At 42.3% G+C, this 25,004-nt stretch overlaps 1 protein-coding gene across 1 annotated transcript in view; it reads left to right on the plus strand.

The window, feature by feature from the left end:
• Nucleotides 1-1,262: 1,262 nt before the first annotated feature.
• LOC128686063 (juvenile hormone esterase-like) overlaps nt 1,263-25,004 on the plus strand; it is a 56,308-nt gene continuing 32,566 nt past the window's right edge. The window contains exons 1-6 of the mRNA XM_053772708.2: nt 1,263-1,518; nt 1,676-1,846; nt 7,255-7,399; nt 8,831-9,016; nt 16,601-16,794; nt 21,741-21,891. Coding sequence (XP_053628683.2) covers nt 1,303-1,518; nt 1,676-1,846; nt 7,255-7,399; nt 8,831-9,016; nt 16,601-16,794; nt 21,741-21,891 — 1,063 coding nt within the window. The 5' untranslated portion in view covers nt 1,263-1,302. The remainder of the gene's footprint in view (nt 1,519-1,675; nt 1,847-7,254; nt 7,400-8,830; nt 9,017-16,600; nt 16,795-21,740; nt 21,892-25,004) is intronic.

A 25,004-nucleotide genomic window follows, 5' to 3' on the forward strand; every position in this document is an offset into this window, starting at 1 on the left:
CTTTTTATGTTTGTTTCTGTGTGGCAACAGTGCCTAGTAGATCCACAACGGCTTGGCACTTTAAAAAAAAAATACTGAATTCAGGTTTCCTCTCGAATTTTTTCAACTAATAACTATAGTTATCACTCGTAGGTTTGTTCACTGACTTTGTCACTACCACTGATTACTGCTAGCGGTTATTGCATGCCTCAAAAACACGAAGGTTCTCGGAGCCTTGTGTACCCACGTCTGCACCCATGTACTCACCTAGTTGACTCACCTAGTTGAGGTTGTGGGGGTCGAGTCCGAGCTCCTGGCCCCGCCTCTTCACTGATCGCTACTAGGTCACTCTCCCTGAGCCGTGAGCTTTATCATACCTCTGCTTAAAGCTATGTATGGATCCTGCCTTCACTACATCGCTTCCCAAACTATTCCACTTACTGACTACTCTGTGGCTGAAGAAATACTTCCTAACATCCCTGTGATTCATCTGTGTCTTCAACTTCCAACTGTGTCCCCTTGTTACTGTGTCCAATCTCTGGAACATCCTGTCTTTGTCCACCTTGTCAATTCCTCTCAGTATTTTGTATGTCGTTATCATGTCCCCCCTATCTCTCCTGTCCTCCAGTGTCGTCAGGTTGATTTCCCTTAACCTCTCCTCGTAGGACATACCTCTTAGCTCTGGGACTAGTGTGTGTGTGTGTGTGTGTGTGTGTGTGTGTGTGTGTGTGTGTGTGTGTGTGTGTGTGTGTGTGTGTGTGTGTGTGTGTGTGTGTCTGTGTGTGTGTGTCTGTGTGTGTGTGTCTGTGTGTGTGTGTCTGTGTGTGTGTGTCTGTGTGTGTGTGTCTGTGTGTGTGTGTCTGTGTGTGTGTCTGTGTGTGTGTCTGTGTGTGTGTCTGTGTGTGTGTCTGTGTGTGTGTCTGTGTGTGTGTCTGTGTGTGTGTGTCTGTGTGTGTGTGTCTGTGTGTGTGTCTGTGTGTGTGTCTGTGTGTGTGTCTGTGTGTGTGTGCATGCGCGCGCGTGCTTTTCCACAGCAACCTTTTCCTTACGCTTTGGAAGAACAGACATTATCCTTCCCATGCTATGACAAGAACAGGATATAACTCCTCCTTCCCCCACATTATATGCTTGAAAGGACAGGTAATAATAAGCCCCTCCAAAGCAAGTAAGAACACAGGAGCCCCTCTCTTCCCCTAACCCTCCCCCTCTTCCACACGTGTAGGCTATTAGATGCTATGAATCTCACCAAAAGAAGGCAATGCCTCCCCTGAACGTATGTGTAATATGGACTGGAGTTTACTAATATAATAATCCCTACACAGGATGCAGCATTTAGAGTTATGTGTGTGGATGGTGGTGATGGTGGCGGGGTGCGAGTCTCTCACGGCCGGCACTTGTGCTGATCAAAGCCCTAAGGTGGTCTCTACTTCTCAAGGGAAGGTATCCGGCATATTGGAGAAGTCTGTCAGTGGCAAGATTTTCTGGTCTTACTACGGAATACCCTACGCTAAACCTCCTCTTGGCCAGCTCAGGCTCAGGGTAATTATTTCCTTTTTTTTTGAACGCGTATATGTACATAGGTGTGTAAAAGTTACGTATTCACATACTTCTCCATTTTTCTCTTCATAAAAAGATTAAAAAAATGATAAATTAAAACTGAATTTTGAATTTAATACCAATGTATGTTGTGGCTCAGGACCCGCTGCCTGCAGAACCCTGGAGTGGAATAAGGAACGGGTCTGTGGAGTTCGAGTCCCAGCCTTGTCTGCAGGTGCCCTTCCGTGTGGCTGTTGAAGGAATCAAGTTGAAACCACAACAGCTGGTGGGCACCGAGGACTGCCTCTACCTGAACGTATTCAGGCCCACGGTATGTTGGTAGTCTTCCCTCCCACGGTATATTGATGTTGGTGGTCTTCACACCTATGGTATATTGGTGGTCTTCGTGGCCATGGTATGTTGGTGGTCTTCATGCCTACAATATGTTTATGATCTTCGCGCCCACATTTTATTGGTGATCTTCGCACCCATCGTATAATGGTGATCTTTGCACTCATTGTATGTTGATGGTCCTCTCTTTCCTGATATGTTGGTGGCCTTGTGTAGAATAGAGGTGTGTGTGTGTGTGTGTGTGTGTGTGTGTGTGTGTGTGTGTGTGTGTGTGTGCGCGCGCGTGTGTGTGTGTGCGCGCGCGTGTGTGTGTGTGCGCGCGTGTGTGTGTGTGCGCGCGTGTGTGTGTGTGCGCGTGTGTGTGTGTGTGAGTGTGTGTGTGTGTGTGTGTGTGTGTGTGTGTGTGTGTGTGTGTGTGTGTGTGTGTGTGTGTGTGTGTGTTAGGTCTGTATGTGTGTGCGTGTGTGTGTGTGTGTGTGTGTATGTGTGTGTGAGTTCTCATTATCCATCCTGTCATTTTTCTAGCAGATGCGATTGATACAATGTTATGGTCCTTGAAGGTGAGATCTTCCGACATGATCACTCCCAGGTCTTTGACGTTGGTGTTTCGCTCTATTTTGTGGCCAGAATTTGTTTTGTACTCTGATGAAGATTTAATTTCCTCATGTTTACCATATCTGAGTAATTGAAATTTCTCATCGTTGAACTTCATATTGTTTTCTGCAGCCCACTGAAAGATTTGGTTGATGTCCGCCTGGAGCCTTGCAGTGTCTGCAATGGAAGACACTGTCATGCAGATTCGGGTGTCATCTGCAAAGGAAGACACGGTGCTGTGGCTGACATCCTTGTCTATGTCGGATATGAGGATGAGGAACAAGGTGGGAGCGAGTACTGTGCCTTGTGGAACAGAGCTTTTCACCGTAGCTGCCTCGGACTTTACTCTGTTGACGACTACTCTCTGTGTTCTGTTAGTGAGGAAATTATAGATCCATCGACCGACTTTTCCTGTTATTCCTTTAGCACGCATTTTGTGCGCTATTACGCCATGGTCACACTTGTCGAAGGCTTTTGCAAAGTCTGTATATATTACATCTGCATTCTTTTTGTCTTCTAGTGCATTTAGGACCTTGTCGTAGTGATCCAATAGTTGAGACAGACAGGAGCGACCTGTTCTAAACCCATGTTGCCCTGGGTTGTGTAACTGATGGGTTTCTAGATGGGTGGTGATCTTGCTTCTTAGGACCCTTTCAAAGATTTTATGATATGGGATGTTAGTGCTATTGGTCTGTAGTTCTTTGCTGTTGCTTTACTGCCCCCTTTGTGGAGTGGGGCTATGTCTGTTGTTTGGGTGAACATAGACAACTGGTGTAAAGAAACACACCCAATGTTTTCACCATTGCCAGGAATCGAACCTGGACCCTCAGCGTGTGAACCGAGAGCTTTTGCCACCAGGCCATGGGCCACCGTCAATTGTATGGGCTGGGATAAAAGTAATCGTAGATACTAAGCTTCACTTCTCTACATCAGGGGTTCCCAACCTTTTTTATGCCCCGAACCTCTAGGAAATGTTTGACTAATGTTGCATATCCTACAAAATTAAAATCACATTTGAAGACGAAGACAAATTTCTAATTTTTGAATCACAAATTGAACCAAATACAATACTGCGGGTAAACAAATAGAACTCAAAAAATAAGCTTTTAATTCAATGCATAAAATGCAAATATGAATTGAGCAATTTGAAAATTTTTTGGTAAAATATAAGGAATTGTGATTTTCATTAGGACTGGTTGTCGCATCCCCTGAAATGCCATCTCGCACCTCGCCGGGGTGAGTGCACCTCCCTGGGGTGAGTGCACCTCGCCGGGGTGAGTGCACCTCCCTGGGGTGAGTGCACCTCGCCGGGGTGAGTGCACCCCAGGATGGGAACCTCTGCTCTACATCTAACTTTAACTTAAGTACTTAAAAGAGGTGGTATATTAGCTAATAGAAGCTTTAGTACTAAATTATTCATATAATTAAGAGCTGGTAGAGGAAATATGGCAACGTCAGGTGTAGGCTCATGTACTATGTCACAGCCTACTCTGGCTCATGTACTGTGTGTCAGCCTACTCTGGCTCATGTATTGTGTCACAGCCTACTCTGGCTCATGTACTGTGTCACAGCCTACTCTGGCTCATGTATTGTGTCACAGCCTACTCTGGCTCATGTACTGTGTCACAGCCTACTCTGGCTCATGTATTGTGTCACAGCCTACTCTGGCTCATATACTGTGTCACAGCCTACTCTGGCTCACGTATTGTGTCACAGCCTACTCTGGCTCATGTATTGTGTCACAGCCTACTCTGGCTCATGTATTGTGTCAAAGCCTACTCTGGCTCATGTACTGTGTCACAGCCTACTCTAACTCATGTACTGTGTCACAGCCTACTCTGGCTCATGTATTGTGTCACAGCCTACTCTGGCTCATTTAGTGTGTCACAGCCTACTCTGGCTCATGTATTGTCACAGCCTACTCTGGCTCATGTATTGTGTCACAGCCTACTCTGGGTCATGTACTGTGTCACAGCCTACTCTGGCTCATGTACTGTGTCACAGCCTACTCTGGCTCATGTATTGTGTCACAGTCTACTCTGGCTCATGTACTGTGTCACAGCCTACTCTGGCTCATGTACTGTGTCACAGCCTACTCTGGCTCATGTACTGTGTCACAGCCTATTCTGGCTCATGTACTATGTCACAGCCTACTCTGGCTCATGTACTGTGTCACAGCCTACTCTGGCTCATGTATTGTGTCACAGCCTACTCTGGCTCATTTAGTGTGTCACAGCCTACTCTGGCTCATGTATTGTCACAGCCTACTCTGGCTCATGTATTGTGTCACAGCCTACTCTGGGTCATGTACTGTGTCACAGCCTACTCTGGCTCATGTACTGTGTCACAGCCTACTCTGGCTCATGTATTGTGTCACAGTCTACTCTGGCTCATGTACTGTGTCACAGCCTACTCTGGCTCATGTACTGTGTCACAGCCTACTCTGGCTCATGTACTGTGTCACAGCCTATTCTGGCTCATGTACTATGTCACAGCCTACTCTGGCTCATGTACTGTGTCACAGCCTAGTCTGGCTCATGTACTGTGTCACAGCCTACTCTGGCTCATGTATTGTGTCACAGCCTACTCTGGCTCATATACTGTGTCACAGCCTACTCTGGCTCATGTATTGTGTCAAAGCCTACTCTGGCTCATGTACTGTGTCACAGCCTACTCTAACTCATGTACTGTGTCACAGCCTACTCTGGCTCATGTATTGTGTCACAGCCTACTCTGGCTCATTTACTGTGTCACAGCCTACTCTGGCTCATGTATTGTGTCACAGCCTACTCTGGGTCATGTATTGTGTCACAGCCTACTCTGGGTCATGTACTGTGTCACAGCCTACTCTGGCTCATGTATTGTGTCACAGTCTACTCTGGCTCATGTACTGTGTCACAGCCTACTCTGGCTCATGTACTGTGTCACAGCCTACTCTGGCTCATGTACTGTGTCACAGCCTACTCTGGCTCATGTACTGTGTCACAGCCTACTCTGGCTCATGTATTGTGTCACAGCCTACTCTGGCTCATATACTGTGTCACAGCCTACTCTGGCTCACGTATTGTGTCACAGCCTACTCTGGCTCATGTACTGTGTCACAGCCTACTCTGGCTCATGTATTGTGTCACAGCCTACTCTGGCTCATGTACTGTGTCACAGCCTACTCTGGCTCATGTATTGTGTCACAGCCTACTCTGGCTCATGTATTGTGTCACAGCCTACTCTGGCTCATGTATTGTGTCACAGCCTACTCTGGGTCATGTACTGTGTCACAGCCTACTCTGGCTCATGTACTGTGTCACAGCCTACTCTGGCTCATGTACTGTGTCACAGCCTACTCTGGCTCATGTATTGTGTCACAGCCTACTCTGGGTCATGTACTGTGTCACAGCCTACTCTGGCTCATGTACTGTGTCACAGCCTACTCTGGCTCATGTATTGTGTCACAGCCTACTCTGGCTCATGTACTGTGTCACAGCCTACTCTGGCTCATGTATTGTGTCACAGCCTACTCTGGCTCATGTATTGTGTCACAGCCTACTCTGGCTCATGTATTCTGTCACAGCCTACTCTGGGTCATGTACTGTGTCACAGCCTACTCTGGCTCATGTACTGTGTCACAGCCTACTCTGGCTCATGTACTGTGTCACAGCCTACTCTGGCTCATGTACTGTGTCACAGCCTACTCTGGCTCATGTATTGTGTCACAGCCTACTCTGGGTCATGTACTGTGTCACAGCCTACTCTGGCTCATGTACTGTGTCACAGCCTACTCTGGCTCATGTATTGTGTCACAGTCTACTCTGGCTCATGTACTGTGTCACAGCCTACTCTGGCTCATGTATTGTGTCACGGCCTACTCTGGGTCATGTACTGTGTCACAGCCTACTCTGGGTCATGTACTGTGTCACAGCCTACTCTGGCTCATGTACTGTATCACAGCCTACTCTGGCTCATGTTTATGAAGATTATTAATACAAGCTGACCTGCGTGGTAGTATCCTGGCGACTGCTGGCAACTGTTTACACGAATTATCTATCTGTTTGGACATTATCACTTCCGTCTTAATTCTCACCATAGCATTTATGGTATCTTATCTACATACCACGGTACCACTGGCTTTTACAAATATGCTCTAAGTTTTTTTTTTTCTTTTTTTTTGCACACGGCACGCCTAGGCCTATAGTTCCCCTCCAGCAGTTTGGCTCTGATATGTTATTGCTCACTTTTTATAATTTTAGGGGCTCAGTGTGTACTATTAATTGCTTGATTAGTTCCCAGAGCTGGAAATATTCCACTAAAACGACGGAGCACGACGGAGGATGGTGAGCCACACAGAAGCACTAAACACGCAGGGGTAAATACAGTCATAGAGAAGCACTAAACACGCAGGTGTAAATACAGTCATAGAGAAGCACTAAACACGCAGGTGTAAATACAGTCATAGAGAAGCACTAAACACGCAGGTGTAAATACAGTCATAGAGAAGCACTAAACACGCAGGGGTAAATACCATGTCATAATAAAGTGAAGTTATGAGGTTTGAGTCCATGAAGAGTAATATAGTTCTAATACCTTGGATGAAGAGCCCTTCACCTGCATCAAAACACCCTTTAGAATTGAATAAGTTCGTAGTTCTTCGCTTCTGTTATCTTAGAAGACACTAACTTATTCTCAACCAGGAAAGTTATTTACAAAATGCCATGTAATATATATTGTTATTAAGTGTTCTTAACTAAATGTAAGAGGCGCCCTCGTGTTAATGGTCTGGTTGCGATCACTTTGTGGCAGGTGGCGTCGTTTAAGCAGTTGCCGGTAATGGTGTACATACATGGAGGAGGATTCTTGGCCGGAGGTTCTGTTGAGTACGAGCCACACGTCCTCCTCGACCATGACATTGTTCTGGTCGTCCTCCAGTACAGGGTTGGAGTCATGGGTGAGTACATTATCAATATGTTCGGTGTTGGTTCTAAAGTACAAACTGGGCATCTTTTGTGTATTAAATCAACATCCTTCATATAACTATTATTTTATCTATTACTTATAAGTCCTTAGCAACAGGGCATGGTTTCTGGATATATTACATGCGTCTTATACCCACGTTGAGTGACAGTAATGCGGTGTTGTAATACTCATAGATTTATGGGCCTTCCACTGGAAGTGTACCAGTCTTCCGACTGAGGGTTTGCTTGTCATGTTTTTTTTTCCACTGTAATAGGAATATTTTCCCTTTTGTGAAAATTTGTTGTTATAGTCAATGACTTAAATGAATTGTGGACATGGCTTGTGGGATATGAATTGTTTTACTTGTTTTACAATAATTTGTGGCATCAAGGCAAATTAGTAGAGAGAGTAGCAATTTTTTTAAATACAAATAGGTGATAATGTCTACTGTTTATGGTAGAACCAACAATATTTTTGTAAATCAAGCAAATTATCTGCTGTGTTCCTTTTATATTTATGCTAGCGTTCTGAGGATAGTTTTGGCGTGCGTCATCAAGGTGACAAATAAAATTCACAACCATAGTGATGTAAATTTTCACAGCACAGGGCAATACCACACACTTTCTGCAGTTACACTTAAACCTACATTAAAATCTGATTAGTTGTTTCCCTATATTAATTTCATGATATAAAACCTAAACTTTGGACTAATTTACGGAATAATTTGCTCGTTTTAATGAATTTAAAAATACACATTTTGTGCTCTTTCTGAACACAGGAAAATTACTCAAATATTTGTGCTGTGTACATATAATTAAAATATATCACCGCTAATGGACGTACTTAAATCAACCTGGAGAGAATGAGGACGTTTTAGGACATTTATTAAAATACAGGTTTTTGGTACAAATAAACAGTTTTTCTTCTGTTTCTTTACGGATTTAAAAAGGATAACCTACTAAATAGTATACAATACAAATACCAAACTGACTTTTTTATTCCTCCAGCAATCTGATATATACTTTAAACAAAAATGTAAGTTCGGGGCAGATGGCAGACCAGAGGCCTAGCTTCTCCCTGCGAGCCCCGTGAGGGCGGGGACTGTGACTAGGCCTGGGGACAGTTGGTCCCAAAGATGAGGAGGTACTTGTGCCTCCTCCCATGGGAGACTTAGGTCTCAGACACTCCCAAAACAGGGAGTCAAGGCCGGGCCACCACTTGGAAGAGGCCCGGGCCGGGAGAATACCGGCGAATCTTTAATAATAATAACAATAATAATGATGTAAGTTACTAGTTTATGCCAAATCATAAACTCGGTCAAGCTCATACATGTGCAAATTATTATTATAAAAAGAATTACTATTGCAAAAGAAGGAACTCTACAATTACTATTCTTAGTTGTCAAAATATTTTTATTATCCAGGATTCTTGTCGACGGAGGACTCTGTTATTCCTGGAAACTTTGGACTGAAGGATCAGACGATGGCGTTCCGCTGGGTGCAGAACAATATACACAATTTCGGTGGAGATCCTAACTCTGTTACTATCTTCGGAGAGAGTGCTGGAGGGGCATCGGTGCACCATCATATTTTGAGTCCTAAATCACAAGGTTAGTTCGTACAACGTGTTTTGTTGCAGGGAAGCTAGGAGGAATGTGGAGTTTAAGGATGACTACTGAGAAATTTTGTGATGAATGGTTTTGAAAACCGACAAGTTGAAGATTGAGACAATGATGCAACATATGGGAATCTTTATTGAGGAAACGTTTCCTCAATGGATTAGATTTTGCCACCGAAGTGGCTAGTTTATTGTGCACCCCATATCCATCCTGTGGACGGTAGCGCGAGAGCATATGGATACACAAAAGGCCTAGGAACTAGGCCCCAAAGGGTTAACAGGAATACATATGGATTTATATCTACATATCTATAGTTCACTTATCTGTTACAAGCAAATTTAGGAAATTTGCTTAGTATATCTGGTATCTTATTTTCATTAATAAGATATCTTGACATGTCACATAGGTTATTATACTGTCTGTCTCTGTATTCCTCAATAAGTGGACAATTAAGCACATAGTGTTCAAGAGAGTGACCATATGCCTGATCACATAATTTACATTTAGTTTGATCATCATCTGTGTGTCTCCCAAGCTGCCAGAAGTACTTGTAACCAAGCCTAAGCCTGGCCACTACAACATCAGTCAGTCTGTTCATATTGCACGTTGCTCCATAAACATACTTATCTACGTTCATGTTATCATAGTGGGTTACAGATCTACTCAGGCTTCTAACTGCATTCCTATAACAATCATTTTCATTATTTACTTCTCTCCTAATATTAATCCTAATGCTAGACACAGTTATACCAAAGTTATATTCTACATTCTCCTTCTGGGTATTCTTCTTGGCTAACATATCAACTTTATCATGAAGGAGTAATCCAGTGTGTGATGGGATCCATAGCAATTGTACATTAATTCCTTTGTCCCTAATTTTTGAGTATCTATACCTGGCTTCTCCAATGAGCATGTTGTTGGAGTCATTATATGAGTCAAGAGCCTTCAATGATGACAGAATCAGTAATGATGACAGAGTCAAGCTCAGTGTCATAGGTTAGCTTCAGCGCCATTAGGATTGCAAACAATTCAGTTTGCAGTGTAGACGCCCAGTTGTTAATTCTTATGCCTAACTCAACAAATTTATTATCGTTCTTACCTAGGGAGGTGGCAACAAGAGCAGATGCAGCCCTACCAGAAGACTCCTGTTTAGATCCATCAGTGTATATAACTTGTGATAACTTATTACTACCAGCTAGGTGAGAAATTTCTTCTTGAGCAGTTGCTCTAACAAGTGATTTAAGGAAGGGATTACTAGCAATGAGCTTCTTGGGAGGGACTTGCAGGTATGTGATATTAAATGAACACATCTTCCATGGAGGGGTGAAATGCTCTTGTTGTCTACAGTGATACAGTTCACGCAGGTTATAAAACTTAATGCAATTGCACGTTTTCACAATCCATTTAGATTTGTGTGTATTTACTTCTAATAAAGATTCCCATATGTTGCAAAATTTCTCAATCTTCGACTAGTCGGTTTTCAAAACCATTCATCACAACTGTCAGACACTACATCATCATGGGATCTTGATATAAAGAATTCTTCAAAACTTGTCCAACCTTTGCGTGAAGACCTGCTTCGACTAGTGGTTGGTTCCACTATGATCCCGCCTCCTCCTGCTTCGCCTCACCTGTCTACAGTATATAAGACACGTCTACGGCGCTATGCTGTACATTCTACAAGACTGATGGACTAAACATATCGACTCCAGGCTGAGGGACTGATTACCTCAAACTCTTCCTCTCCTTACACCTTTCTGCTTTGTACTGGACTGATGAAGCCACTGTTTGGCGAAACGTTTCCTCAATAAAGATTCCTATATGTTGCATAAGTGTCTCAATCTTCAACTGAGAAATCAGCTGAAATAATTCTTTGAAGTCAAAACCGTGCCTGGAACGCGTGCCAATTTACCCACGAATCTGAGAGTAATTAATGTGCTTTGGTCCGTCGTGGACCATGATGTGAAAAAGGTAAGACAGCCAGTAATAGCGGGGCAAAGAGTTAGGATAGTTAAGGTCAATGTCAGAACAGTGTATATGAGAATATTAGATAAGACTACATCTGTGAAGGCTAAAGAGGGATAATTTGGCTCGCTGGACGACTATAGTCTCTCAACATGATAACAGAGAGCACTGTTGTAGGTAGTGTAGTGTACGTAGTGAACTGGAGCCCCAAACTGCCTAATTTCGGTGATATACACACACACATATATATATATATATATATATATATATATATATATATATATATATATATATATATATATATATATATATATATATATATTTGGAGTACGTGTTTGTTCAGGTTATTAGTAGAATATTCAAGGGGTAACTAGTAGAATTACAGAAATCAACCATTGAAATCACATTATCAAATTCTGTGTAGTCTGCAGTAAATCAAACAAACGGGCTTCCACATGGATTACATGCCATTTTTGTGAAAATTGGTGTCACGCCCCTTGTGCAGATATCCAAGAATTATCTACAAGCAGTGTTAAATCAGGAAAGTGCTTTTGGGTATGCCCAAATGAGATCAATCTATGGACCAAAATCACATTGGAATTAAAAGAGGAAAACATCAAAGCAGCCTTCATAGAAAATCTGGAAGCATTCTATAACAGATGGGAAAATAAAAAGTCTGGGCTGGATGGTATCGCCCTTGGTGCTGGCCATGTAGTTAGAAACTGAAAGGCTGGAGGTGCTGCCCTGGTAGACAGTAAATGTGGGGCTGGAAGTGCTGTCCTGGTAGACAGTAATGGTGAAGGTGGAGGTGCTGTCCTGGTAGACAGTAACTGTGGGACTGGAAGTGCTGTCCTGGTAGACAGTAATGGCGAGGCTGGAGGTGCTGTCCTGGTAGACAGTAACTGTGGGACTGGAAGTGCTGTCCTGGTAGACAGTAATGGCGAGGCTGGAGGTGCTGTTCAGGTAGACAGTAAATGTACGCATGAGGGAATGCATATAAATGGCCTCGATGGAGACAGGAGCTGTAGTGGGGAAACAAGTGTAGTCAAAGACAGGATGAAACCAATATTACAAACTAGTAATACCACAGGAGATAGCAAACATGGGGATTCCACTAGCAATAGTGGAGTCCCCATGGTAAGAGCTCCATTGTTAGTACTAGTGAGGATAGGAATGAGACAGGTAAACATGCACCAACAGGGAACACAGTCACAAAAACCCAAGGCAAACGGAAACCAAGCCTGTGCACATACTATGCACTTGGTATCTGCAGACATGGGAAATCTGGAAAAACAGATGGGACGTGCAACTTTGACCACCGTAGAAAATGCTGTGCCCATATGACAACAGGAAAATGCAAACTCCCTTCCTGTAAGCTTTTCACCCTGAAATGTGTCCCTCTTCAGTTCAGGAAAGACTGTGATATAACTTAAATTGCCAGGCACACCATCTAAAGGGGACAAAAAGATACAAAACATCCAGGCCAAGGGAAAACCTGGGTAGCTACAGCCACTCAAGAGGGAGAGGTTTTTTAGTGCCAGGAAGAAAAAAAAGCTGGCAGGAAATGGCAGAAATCGTACGCCAAATCCAGTTATTTCTGGACTGGAACCACAGTCGATGGCCTCCACTCCAAACCAACAGATACAGATATTAGTGCCGGAAAAAAAAGTCGTCCCCAGTACCACCAGTCCGATGATGTAGTGGAAGTTTTAGCAGTAAAGATCGAGAACCAAAACCTAGTCATTGTGGTAGTCTACAAGCCTCCGGATGCAACGTCCCAGCAATTCCAGGAACAGCTGTTAAAAATTGACCACTGTCTGGAAAATCTTCCAGCTCCTGCCCCCAACATCTTCCTCCTGGGGAATTTCAACTTGAGGCACCTAAAATGGAGGAATATAGCAATTAATGTTGTTACAGTGATAACACCAGGAGGCAGCTCTGACGAGAACTCATACACACACGAGCTTTTAAATCTCTGCACAAAATTCAACTTAAACCAGCAAATAATAGAGCCTACTAGACTGGAGAATACACTAGACCTCATCTTCACTAATAATGATGATCTGATATGAAATGTCACCATATCAAAAACAATATACTGAGATCACTACATAATCGAGGTTCAGACATGTATGCGCGGAGCCCAAGACCGACAAAATGAGATTAGTCACGAGGGAGCCTTCACCAAATTCAACTTCAATAACAAGAACATAAAGTGGGACCAAGTAAACCAAGTCCTAAACGATATAAGCTGGGCAGATAGACTAAGCAACACAGATCCCAACTTATGCCTAGAACAGATTAACTCTGTAGCACTCGATGTATGCTCAAGGCTTATTCCTTTAAGAAAAATTAGGAGTAGATGTAAAACAGAAAGAGACAGGCGCTCCCTTTACAGGCGACGGAAAAGAATAACAGAGCGGCTAAAAGAGGTCAGTATATCTGAAATGCGTAGGGACGACTGGTAAGAGAAATAGCAAGCATCGAACTTAAGCTTAAGGAATCTTATAGGAGTCAGGAATCATGGGAAGAACTAAAAGCCATAAATGAAATCGAAAGAAACCCAAAGTATTTCTTTTCTTATGCCAAATCAAAGTCGAGAACAGCATCCAGTATTCGGCCCTTACTTAAACAAGATGGATCCTACACAGATGACAGCAAGGAAATGAGTAAGCTACTCAAGTCCCAATATGACTCAGTTTTTGGCAAGCCGCTAACCAGACAGAGTCAAAGATCTAAATGAGTTTTTTTTATGAGAGAGCCACAGAATTTGGTAAACACAAGCCTTTCTGATGTTATCCTGACGCCAAATGACTTCGAACAGGCGATAAATGACATGCCCATGCACTCTGCCCCCGGGCAAGACTCATGGAACTCCTTGTTCGTCAAGAACTGCAAGAAGCCCCTAACACGTGCTTTTACCATCCTATGGAGAGGGAGCATGGACACGGGGGTCGTCCCACAGTTACTAAAAACAACAGACATAGCCCCACTCCACAAAGGGGGCAGTAAAGCAATAGCAAAGAACTACAGAACGATAGCACTAACATTCCATATCATAAAAATCTTTGAAAGGGTCATAAGAAGCAAGATCGCCACCCATCTAGATACCCATCAATTTCACAACCCAGGACAACATGGGTTTAGAGCAGGTCGCTCCTGTCTGTCCCAACTACTAGATCACTGCGACAAGGTCCTAGATGCACTAGAAGACAAAAAGAATGCAGATGTAATATATACAGACTTTGCAAAAGCCTTCGACAAGTGTGACCATGGCGTAATAGCGCACACAGTGCGTGCTAAAGGAATAACAGGAAAAGTTGGTAGATGGATCTATAATTTCCTCACAAACAGAACACAAAGAGTAGTAGTCAACAGAGTAAAGTCTGAGGCGGCTACGGCTAAAAGCTCTGTTCCACAAGGCACAGTACTCGCTCCCATCTTGTTTCTCATCCTCATATTTGACATAGACAAGGATGTCAGCCACAGCACCGTGTCTTCCTTTGCAGATGACACCCGAATCTGCATGACAGTGTCTTCCATTGCAGACACTGCAAGGCTCCAGGCGGACATCAACCAAATCTTTCAATGGGCTACAGAAAACAATATGAAGCTCAACTATGAGAAATTTCAATTACTCCGATATGGTAAACATGAGGAAATTAAAACTTCATCGGAGTACAAAAATTCCGGCCACAAAATAGAGCGAAAAACCAATATCAAAGACCTGGAAGTGATCATGTCGGAGGATCTCACCTTCAAGGACCATAACATTGTATCAATCGCATCTGCTAGAAAAATGACAGGATGGATAATGAGAACCTTCAAAACTAGGGATGCAAAGTCCATGATGACACTCTTCAGGTCGCTTGTTCTATCTAGGCTGGAATATTGCTGCACATTAACAACACCTTTCAAGGCAGGTGAAATTGCTGACCTAGAGAATGTACAGAGAACCTTCACGGCGTGCATAACGGAGATAAAACACCTCAATTACGGGAGTGCTTGAAGTTCCTGAACCTGTACTCCCTGGAACGCAGGCGGGAAAGATACATGATATACACCTGGAAAATCCTAGAGAGACTAGTACCAAACTTACACACGAAAATCACTCACAACGAAAGCAAAAGACTCAGCAGACGATGCAACATCCCCCCAATGAAAAACATGGGTGTCACTAGCACTTTAAGAGACAATACAATAAGTGTCAGGGGTCCGAGTCTGTTCAACTGCCTCCCAGCATAAATAAGGGGGATTACCAATAGACCCCTGGTTGTCTTCAAGCAGGCACTGGGCAAGCACCTAAAGTCGGTACCTGACCAGCCGGGCTGTGGCTCGTAAGTTGGATTGCGTGCAGCCAGCAGTAACAGCCTGGTTGATTAGGCTCTGATCCACCAGGAGGGCTGGTCACAGACCGGGCCGCGGGGGCGTTGACCCCCGGAACTCTCTCCAGGTAAACTCCAGGTAATTAAATGATGAAGGTCTTACCTGATGGAGCAATCAACAAGGGTGGTGTTGACTTAGTAAAGGTTGCCTCTATCACGCACACAACCAAACGCAACCTTCGCTGCTGTCGCCCTGATAAATGGTTAATTATGGTGGATCTCGGCTCACGCCTCAATTCTTAATGTACTGTTTGTTCTTGCCGTGTATGCTTCTGTCCACGTGGTATAAAAGATCCAAGAGTAATTACCCGATCTTCACACATTTTGAGCTTCCTCTTCGGCAGACTTATGATTCAGTGACTCATTACAAGACGATGTAATCAGTCCATCGACTCATTACAAGTTCATTAGATATCCTTGGGTACTGGCGGGCCCAATGGGCCCATATATATACTAAAAAAATACACAGGGTTCAGTAGACCGTGGATTTTTGGCAGATCATCAATAAGATTTGTCATTTTGAGGACATTCTCTGCCAAATGTAGATTGGACACACTCGTCACCCATAGCTACTTGTTTACAGGTTAGTTGATTAATAGGGTTTAAAACCTATCGAATACATGAGGGCCAGGAAGACTGCTTCAAAACTGTTCACCAAGGTTCAAGAATTCTATAGACCCTTTATAGTGATATATATATATTATGCATCAAAGGAAGCATTTAAGGGTGAAGACTACACCTCACCATCACATCCCACAACATGCAGTTAACCAATGTGGAACACATTAAATGTTTACTCGCGATTTGGGTCTTTTTGTCAATGTCGTAGTTTGTATATTTACAGGGATTCCTGTAGATACCTCAGAATTTTGTTAAATATTTTGCCTTACTTTCGTTTTTTACTGATGCATTTAGTTTTGCGTGATATTTTTAGACTGTTTAATTTATTCCAGTAGCTTTTGCTTTTTACCTTGGTTGTTATTATGTGTTATTGAATTCATTAACCAAAGTTATGAGTAATCTGCCAGGTCAAAGCGCTTTTCAAAGATCTTTTTTTTTTTATTTTTCAGTTAAAAGCCACATCTTTCTATGTAACTTTTCTCCGTATATTTAAATGTAGCTCTAAATAACCCACATGGAATCGGGTACGTTCATGAATATCAATAATTTGCTGTTTATTCTCTCATCAAAATATTTGAATATATGTCAACATATTTATGTACAGGCCTGTTTCATCGTGCAATCATGCAATCCGGAACAGCCATTTCTACGTTCGGTGTAGGTACGGGTCACCGGCAGGTCGCTGAGCAGGTGGGGGTATCCATGGGCTGTGACACAAGTCTGGGAAGCTCTCACCTCCTTGCCTGTCTACAGACACTTGACGCACGTAACCTGTCAGCAACTCTCCAAAATTTCTTCGTAAGTTTTTCAAAATCTCCATAAAATTTGATTTGTATTTTTAATGCATACAGGTTTAGCATACATTATCAAACATTGCTATGCAGCACCTCTTGAACTTGGGTTCAACCAATCCTCATTCATTCATAATTTTCCTAATGGGAAATCCCCCCTACCAGTGACTATGCCCTCGTCTGCTACCCGTCCCTATTCACTGACGCCTATGTAAGCGCCAGTCTCCTTGCCTGTGCTCCACACTCCCCGCACACGTCGTACACAGGAGACACGGTATGAGACAGATACATGGCTTCTGCCAAAAGGAAGAGGTCACGATGTTCCAGGGACACGACGGAGGACCCGGATTTGGAAATGTGGGGCCCAATCCTAGCGAAGAAGTTGCGAGAGCACTCAGTGTCATCAGAGGAAGAGTCTGCAGATCTGACAGCTTCAACCATGCAGCCAGCGAATACGGAAGGATGGATCAACCTACCTGGTAGATTCAAGGTAAAGTCTTATGGGGAGCACAGAACCCACTATGGCGTGGTTACACACCTGGAATCAAGGCACAAACTGAAGTTCAGGATATGGTTCAACCTGAAGGGAGAACCAATGCTGACTCTCTCAGCTAGGAAATGTACACCGCCTTGAAGAGAATCACTGAGGCAGATCGCTCCTTCACCCTGGAGGAACTGGATTCTCGGCAGAAGATCACCAAGGGTGTAGTGATGCGGTACCCGCTGATGATGCCCATCGAGACAGCAGCAGCTCACCCCAGTGTGGTGTCAGCTCAACGTCTCAAGGCAAAGACGGCAGACAATGCACCAACCGGGCAGGTCCTCTTTCACATGTAGGACCGCTGCCATCCCGGTTGGACCTCGGTTCTTGGGGCAGGTACGATGTCAGGACCTTCACGGCAGAACCAGTTCGCTGTTTCAAGTGCCAGTTTACGGCCACCTGGGTGCGCTCTGTCCAAAGAGAGTAATCTGCGGTGTTTGTAGCCAGCGCCACCCTACCGAGGACTGCATCACCAAGCTGAAAAATGCATCGCCACCCACTCCACGATGCCCGAACTGCAGGCAGAAACACTATGCCTGGATCCCTCGATGCCCCGAGAGGCTTGCTAGAATTCATGAGGCCTGGAAGACGCCAACAACGAGGTAGCAGGCTACGGCAGAGCGACAATGGGTGCAGAGTCCTACCATATTGCAGAACTCTCATCAGACCACCCAACTCAATGCCGAGGAATTTCTGACCCTCGAAGCCTCAATCAGGCGTCACGGACAGGAACCTCCTGCCTCTCTACCTCAACGGAGAATCAAAAACATAAGGAACAAACGGCACCAACCAGAAATATCTGGTCAACACAATCTGCAGACGGCACTACATGAGCCCCCACCGGCCATAACATGGCAACGCAGGCACTCCTTGCCCGGCATAGCCACCATGCAGGCTTCCCTGACTATGCCTTTACCTCACCAGCAGATGCAGGCTACCCAACTTGGCACACAGCAACAGGCCACAGTGCGCACAATGAAGAAATACAACCCTCAGCAGTCCCCACAGATCACAACAGCCCGGATATTATCCACTGCCTGAGACCCATCGACAACGCAGGCCCTCACCAGGGAGGATCTCTTAACACTCATCAAGGCATTTACGGATATTATTTGCAACACAATCAACTCCACGGAACAACAGAGCATGTTCCGGCAGATGGTCAGCACATTCCTGAAGGTGTGCTTACTGACCGAGGAGGAGACGGTGGATGCCACGAATTTTCAGATTGTCAGAGCGGACAAAGCCCAGTCTCCAGCTCAGGAAACAACTGAGATGGAGTAACCTCAGTACCAAATCACAGTCGCTTGTGAGACACACTAGACGAAATGTCCAGAACAGTCCTTGAGCAGCATATGCTGGGAATGCCAGAGACAGGTCATTACAAGATTAAGACCCGTGCTAGGACCCTGGACATACATACATACATACATGCCTGTGCTCCAGAATCTCTACAACTACGGTGCTCTCCACACCAACTCCAAGGCTGAGGGACTGTTATCTCATCTTTTGTATATAGTTCTACTGTCTTCAAGTTATGTCCTAGAATTTGTATTGATAAAGCCACTGGATGGCGAAACGTCTACAATAAAAATACCCAGATGTTGCACATGTGTCTTAACTTTCATCTTGTCGGTATTGTATATTTTTATTGCACAACAAGAATAATTATGTTAAGGGGATTATTTGGATACAAACTACGTAATAGCGAAGCAATGACTTCTTAGCAAATATATTATCTGTGATAATTTTGTCATACACTGTGAAAAATGGACAGCGTGCATATTCACAAATTTGCCAAGGGTAAAGTCAGTTATGAGGATTGAGGAAAGTGCAGCGGGTCAGTCTTGACAAAACCGCGTGAGGTTTTTGCCATCAAAATGAGTTTGAACTCACCTCTATCACGTGAGTTTTAAAACTTGAGATTTCAAAGTTTGGTCCATGATATTCTAAGTAGATTAATGAAACGATTAAGCATTTCTAAGAGTAATCGAGTTTTCATACAAGTATTAGAAAAGTTTAACATGAAAAATTCGAATAAACTTTTCTGTTACATTATTAATTCTGGAATATTTCTTTACATATAAAATATGGGCTACTAATGTCATTTATAATTAAGATTGAAAAAGTAGCAATTTTTACCTGATAAATGTGGAGAAAATGATTACTTCTGGCCTAACCAGAAATAAGAATATGATCCGTATATGACTGAATACAATTTCAATAGAAAAGGAATAAATAGGTTACTTTAACGTGAGAAAATCTAATTTTATTCTGAAGATTAACAAGTAGAAATTAACCAATGTTTTTAAAAGACACCGATGAAGTTAGACATGAAGTTTTAACTTCATTATTTTAAATTTTCAGTGATTCCACTTCACACTGTGTAAAGAATATGGTAGACATTATACATTCTGAATGTTGTGGCAAGATTTAAAATGGGGTAATATAATGCTTTAAATATCTCGCTTTAGTGGACAGTTTTATCTCCCGTTACTGAAGTTCCTTGATCTCTGCCATAATTTGAATGTTTTAAAGCTACAATCATTGATCACTGTTTTATATAATATATATATATATATATATATATATATATATATATATATATATATATATATATATATATATATATATATATATATATATATATATATATATGAATATATATGAAAAACAGTGATCAATGATTGTAGCTTTAAAACAATGATTGTAGCTTCAAAACAATGATTGTAGCTTCAAAACAATGATTGTAGCTTCAAAACAATGATTGTAGCTTCAAAACAATGATTGTAGCTTCAAAACAATGATTGTAGCTTTAAAACAATGATTGTAGCTTCAAAACAATGATTGTAGCTTCAAAACAATGATTGTAGCTTTAAAACAATGATTGTAGCTTCAAAACAATGATTGTAGCTTCAAAACAATGATTGTAGCTTCAAAACAATGATTGTAGCTTCAAAACAATGATTGTAGATTTAAAACAATGATTGTAGCTTCAAAACAATGATTGTAGCTTCAAAACAATGATTGTAGCTTCAAAACAATGATTGTAGCTTCAAAACAATGATTGTAGCTTCAAGACGTTGTGATTTATAACATAGCTGTCAAGCAAGCTTGTAATTTTTACATGTGGATGGATATATTTACGTGAATAATGTAGTACTAGATTTTGTTTGTGCACTAATACTGACTTAGAAACTTAACTTAATCTTGTTAACTTTACTCAACATATGTCAGCCTGAGTTTACTTGATATTATTAAACATTTATGAAATGTATTAATTACTATTGCTGGAACCTATTTTCTGGGAATTTCAGCAAAAATAAATATTCGCTCAGCGTGTTTGGAAGACAAATGTTCGGGTTAAGACACGAATATGAAATTTAAAAAGTCCTTTACCTTTGAAGAGTTTCGAGAGTTAATTTACTCTCTGAGCCTGGCCACGGGCCAGGCTCGTCTGGTGCTTGCCTGGTCACCCAGGCTGTTGCTGGTGGAGGCCCGCTGCCCCACACATCCATCACATACTAGTTGATCTGGCACCTGGTGAAGATACTTGTTTAGTTTCCTCTTGAAGGCTTCTACACTTGCTCCAGCCGTGTTTCTGATATCTTCTGGTAAGATGCTGAAAAGTCTGGGACCTAGGATGTTGATACAGTGTTCCCTTATTGTTCCCACCGCACCCCTACTCACTGGGTTTATTCTACACTTTCATATCTCTCACTCCAGTATGTTGTTATAGCTGTGTGCAGGTTTGGGACCAGGACCTCGAGTATTTTCCAGGTAAATATTATCATGTTTCTCTCTCTCTCCTCCGCTCCAATGAATACATGTTCAAGAATTGCAGGCGTCCCCAGTAGTTTAGGTGCTTTACTGGTTTAATGTGAGCCGTAAACGATCTCTATTTGTTCCAGCTCCGGTATTTCTCCTGCCCTGAACGGGGCCGTCAGCACTGAGCAATATTCTAAGTAAGGGAGCACTAGCGTTTTGAAGAGTGTCACCATCGGCATTATTTCCCTTGTTTTGAAAGTTCTCAGTACCCACTCCGTCATCTTCCTGGCTGTCGTGATCTTTATCTTGTTATGGTCTTTAAAAGAAACGTCCGCTGACATAATTATTCCCTGATCTTTTAAGAGTTCCTTGCACTCTTTGAAAGTCTTTGACTTAATGGCAGTCTCTTCTGTATAGGACGGCAATTTCACACTCAGTACAGTTCGTTGATTTGTCTTATCTTGTGCAGTGAAAAAACTGTGTGATATGTTAACCTAAGTTAAATTATAATTAACAAACAAAAATGGAATAATATCTGGCTTACGTCAGGCATCGCGGGAAAATCTTTGAAACTAAGAGTGATGAATTTGGAGGAGGGGCAGGATAATGTGTATAATAAAGGAGTGACCCTCCCCCCTCTCTAGGAATGGTTTATCTCTCCCCTTGCGTTCAAACCACGTGTGGACGGAGACTTCATCCCGGCTCAGCCAGCGCAGCTTCTTAAAGACCGTCAGTACAAAGCCGTGGACATCCTCTCTGGTAACACACATAATGAAGGCTACCTGGTCGGCTACCGTAAGTCTACTGGTCAACCGTTTTACTTCACTGAAGATATTTTATTTTACATTAACTTTAACCCTTAAACTGTCCAAACGTAGATCTACGTTTTTTCAACATTTGAAAGTATGTAAAAAAAGTAGATCTTCTTTTCTTTTTTTTTACATTTGAAAACGTGTAAAAAAAAACTTTGATCTACTTTTTTTTGTTATATTTGAAAATATGTAAAAAAAAAGATCTACTTTTGGAGCACTACACATGTAAACGTAAATTTGTTTTGACAGTTTAAGGGTTAATTAATTTAGAATTTAATTTAAATTTTTGCATGTTTCTACTCTTTCTACCTTTTAGGTACACTCTTCTTAGTTTCTTTGCCCCCAGAACAGCCTGAATTCTTCGTGGCATGGATTCAACAAAGTGCGGGAAATATTCCTTAGAGATTCTGGTCCACGTTGACCTGACAGCAGCACACAGTTGCTGTAGATTTGTTGGCTGCACATTCCTGCTTTGAACCTTCCATTCCATCGCATCCTAAAGGCTTACGCTAAATTCTGACCCTACAGTCTGCATGTCCCAGCAGTGATCACGATTCTTTAGGTCAAACGATGTTTTTTCCAATCTTCAAATGTCCAGTTTTAGTGAGACTGTGCTCGCTGTAGCCTCAGTTTCCCGTTTCTAGGTATGACAACTGGAACTCGCTGTGCCAGAGATGTTCTTCTGAATACCAATGTTGTAAAGCTTAGGTATTTCAGTTAATGTCTCCTTCCTATCAGCTTGAAATAGTCTGGCAATTCTCCTCTGACCTCGCATTAACAACGCGTTATTGCCCAAAGAACTGCCGCTCACTGGATGTTTTGGTTTTCACACCATTCTCTGTAAACTATAGAAACTGTTGTGCGTGAAAATCCCAGATCAGCAGTTTCTGAAATTCTTAAACCACTCCGTCTGGCACCAACAATCAATCTACAGTCAAAATCACTTAGATCACATTTTTCAACATTCTGATGTTGGGTCTGAACAACAAAAACTCTGGACCAAGTCTGCATGTTCTTAGGCACGTAGGTGCTGCCACGTGATTGGCTGATTAGCTATTTGCATTAACGAACAAGTGTACAAGCGTGCCTAACAGAGCGTCCACCGAGTGTACACGCACAAGAGCATATGGATACACAAAAGTTTCTAAGAAAACTAGTACAGGAACAAAGGTGTATGTCCCATGAGAAGTTAAGGGAACTCAGACTGATGACACAGGAAGACAGGAGGGATAAGGCGGACGTGATAACGACATACAAAATACTGACAGGAATTGACAAGATGAACAGAGCCAGAATGTTTCATAGATGGAAGTTGAAAACTTCGATTAGTCATGGGGATATTAGAAAGTATTTCTTCAGCCTTAGAACTGTCACGAAATGGAACAATCTAGAGAGTGTAGACGCAGAATCCATACATAGTTTTAAGAAGAGGTACGATAAGGCTCTTAGAGGCAGGAGATAGTGGATCTAATAGCGACCATCGAAGAGGCGGGGCCAGGAGCTGTGAATCGACCCCTGCAATCACACATAAGTGAGTACATATAAGCGAGTACAAGGCTCCAAAATGGTTAAGAGGAAACGAATTACATTTATATGTTCATTTGTCTCGTCTATTGCAAGCAGATGTAGAATATTTGCTTAATATGTCTGCTATCTTGTATCAAGAAGTTTTATTAATGAAAATATCACTTGGGTTATTATATTGTCACTATATTTCTCAAAGTGAACAATGAAGCAGTGTTTAGAAATTGATCATAAGGGCTACTACATACTTAGCATTTATTGTGACTCACAAACTATATGCAGAAGTATTTGTAATCATTGCTAAGCCTGGTTATTACAACAGCCATTGTTCATATTACAGTTTGCTCCATAGAGATGTTATCTACGTTCATGTTATAATAGTGAGTAATAGATCAATTTATTTACTTTTCTAAAATTATTCCAATAATACACACATACACTGTATTCTACATTTTCCTTTAGGGTGCTTAGGTTAATTTATTAATTCTATCAGAACATTTCAGTGTGTGATGGAACACACAAAAATTGAATATTAACCTCGTTTTCTGATTTTTGAGTAACCACACCCGAGATGCCTTGATCCACTAGGCCATCAGTGCTTCAAACATCAGGTGACCAGTGCCACTGAACATGTCACTTCTGATGCGAACACATACGTGGCTCTGGAAACTTCAGGACTAATTTCATTCTCCTCTCGTTTGGAATACCAATCTCATAAGGAATACATAAAAAAAAAAATACCACGGGCGGGGCTTGAACCCGGGGTAGAGAGTCGTAAAACTCCAGACCGACGCGTTAGCCATTGGGCCAGCTGGCTATAATAAAATTCATCCAACTAGGTATATTTACACACCGCTGGAAGGTAAGCACAGGCACCACTGTGACCACAAATGCAAGTTTTAACAGATGAATCTCCCGCCCAGTGGTTAACGCGTTAGTTTGGAACTGAACGACTCTCTACCCCGGGTTCAAGCCCCGCCCGTGGTATGGTTTGTTTGCAATCGTGTCATTACGATTTCGTGAGTCAAGTAATACATATTAATACATCCAGGAACGTGTGGCTTTAAGCAAATAAATATATTGCGACTACCTGGGCATCGAACCCCCGACAATTTAGCATGGTTTCAGAGAAGCCCGCCAAAATTAGTTCACTGGTCATCAGTGCTTCAAACAGCCACATATGTCCAGTGGTACTAGGCACCTGATGTTTGAAGCTTTGATGGGCCAATGAACTAACGCATCTCTGAATCTTGGAGGGCTTCTCGAGAGGTGTGCTAAAATATCTGGATTCCATCCCCTGCTAGTCGCATTTATATAATGTCGTGCCGAATAGGTAAAATTGGTCAATTAGCAAGAACTCATTTAAAATTAAGTCCATTCTAAAATTTTCTCCTGTACGTTTAAAGATACATTATTTCATTTATGTTAATGTAAAAATTAATAATTTTGTACCAAAGCAACCTTTTAAACTTACCTAACCTTACTATAAAGAGCGCAATATAATTTAGCCTAATCCAACTAAATATATTTTAGATAAGTTTACAGTAATTTAATAATAAACAAACACAATAA

This window comes from Cherax quadricarinatus, chromosome 9 (genome assembly GCF_038502225.1).
Source record: "Cherax quadricarinatus isolate ZL_2023a chromosome 9, ASM3850222v1, whole genome shotgun sequence".
Classification (NCBI taxonomy): Eukaryota; Metazoa; Arthropoda; class Malacostraca; order Decapoda; family Parastacidae; genus Cherax; species Cherax quadricarinatus.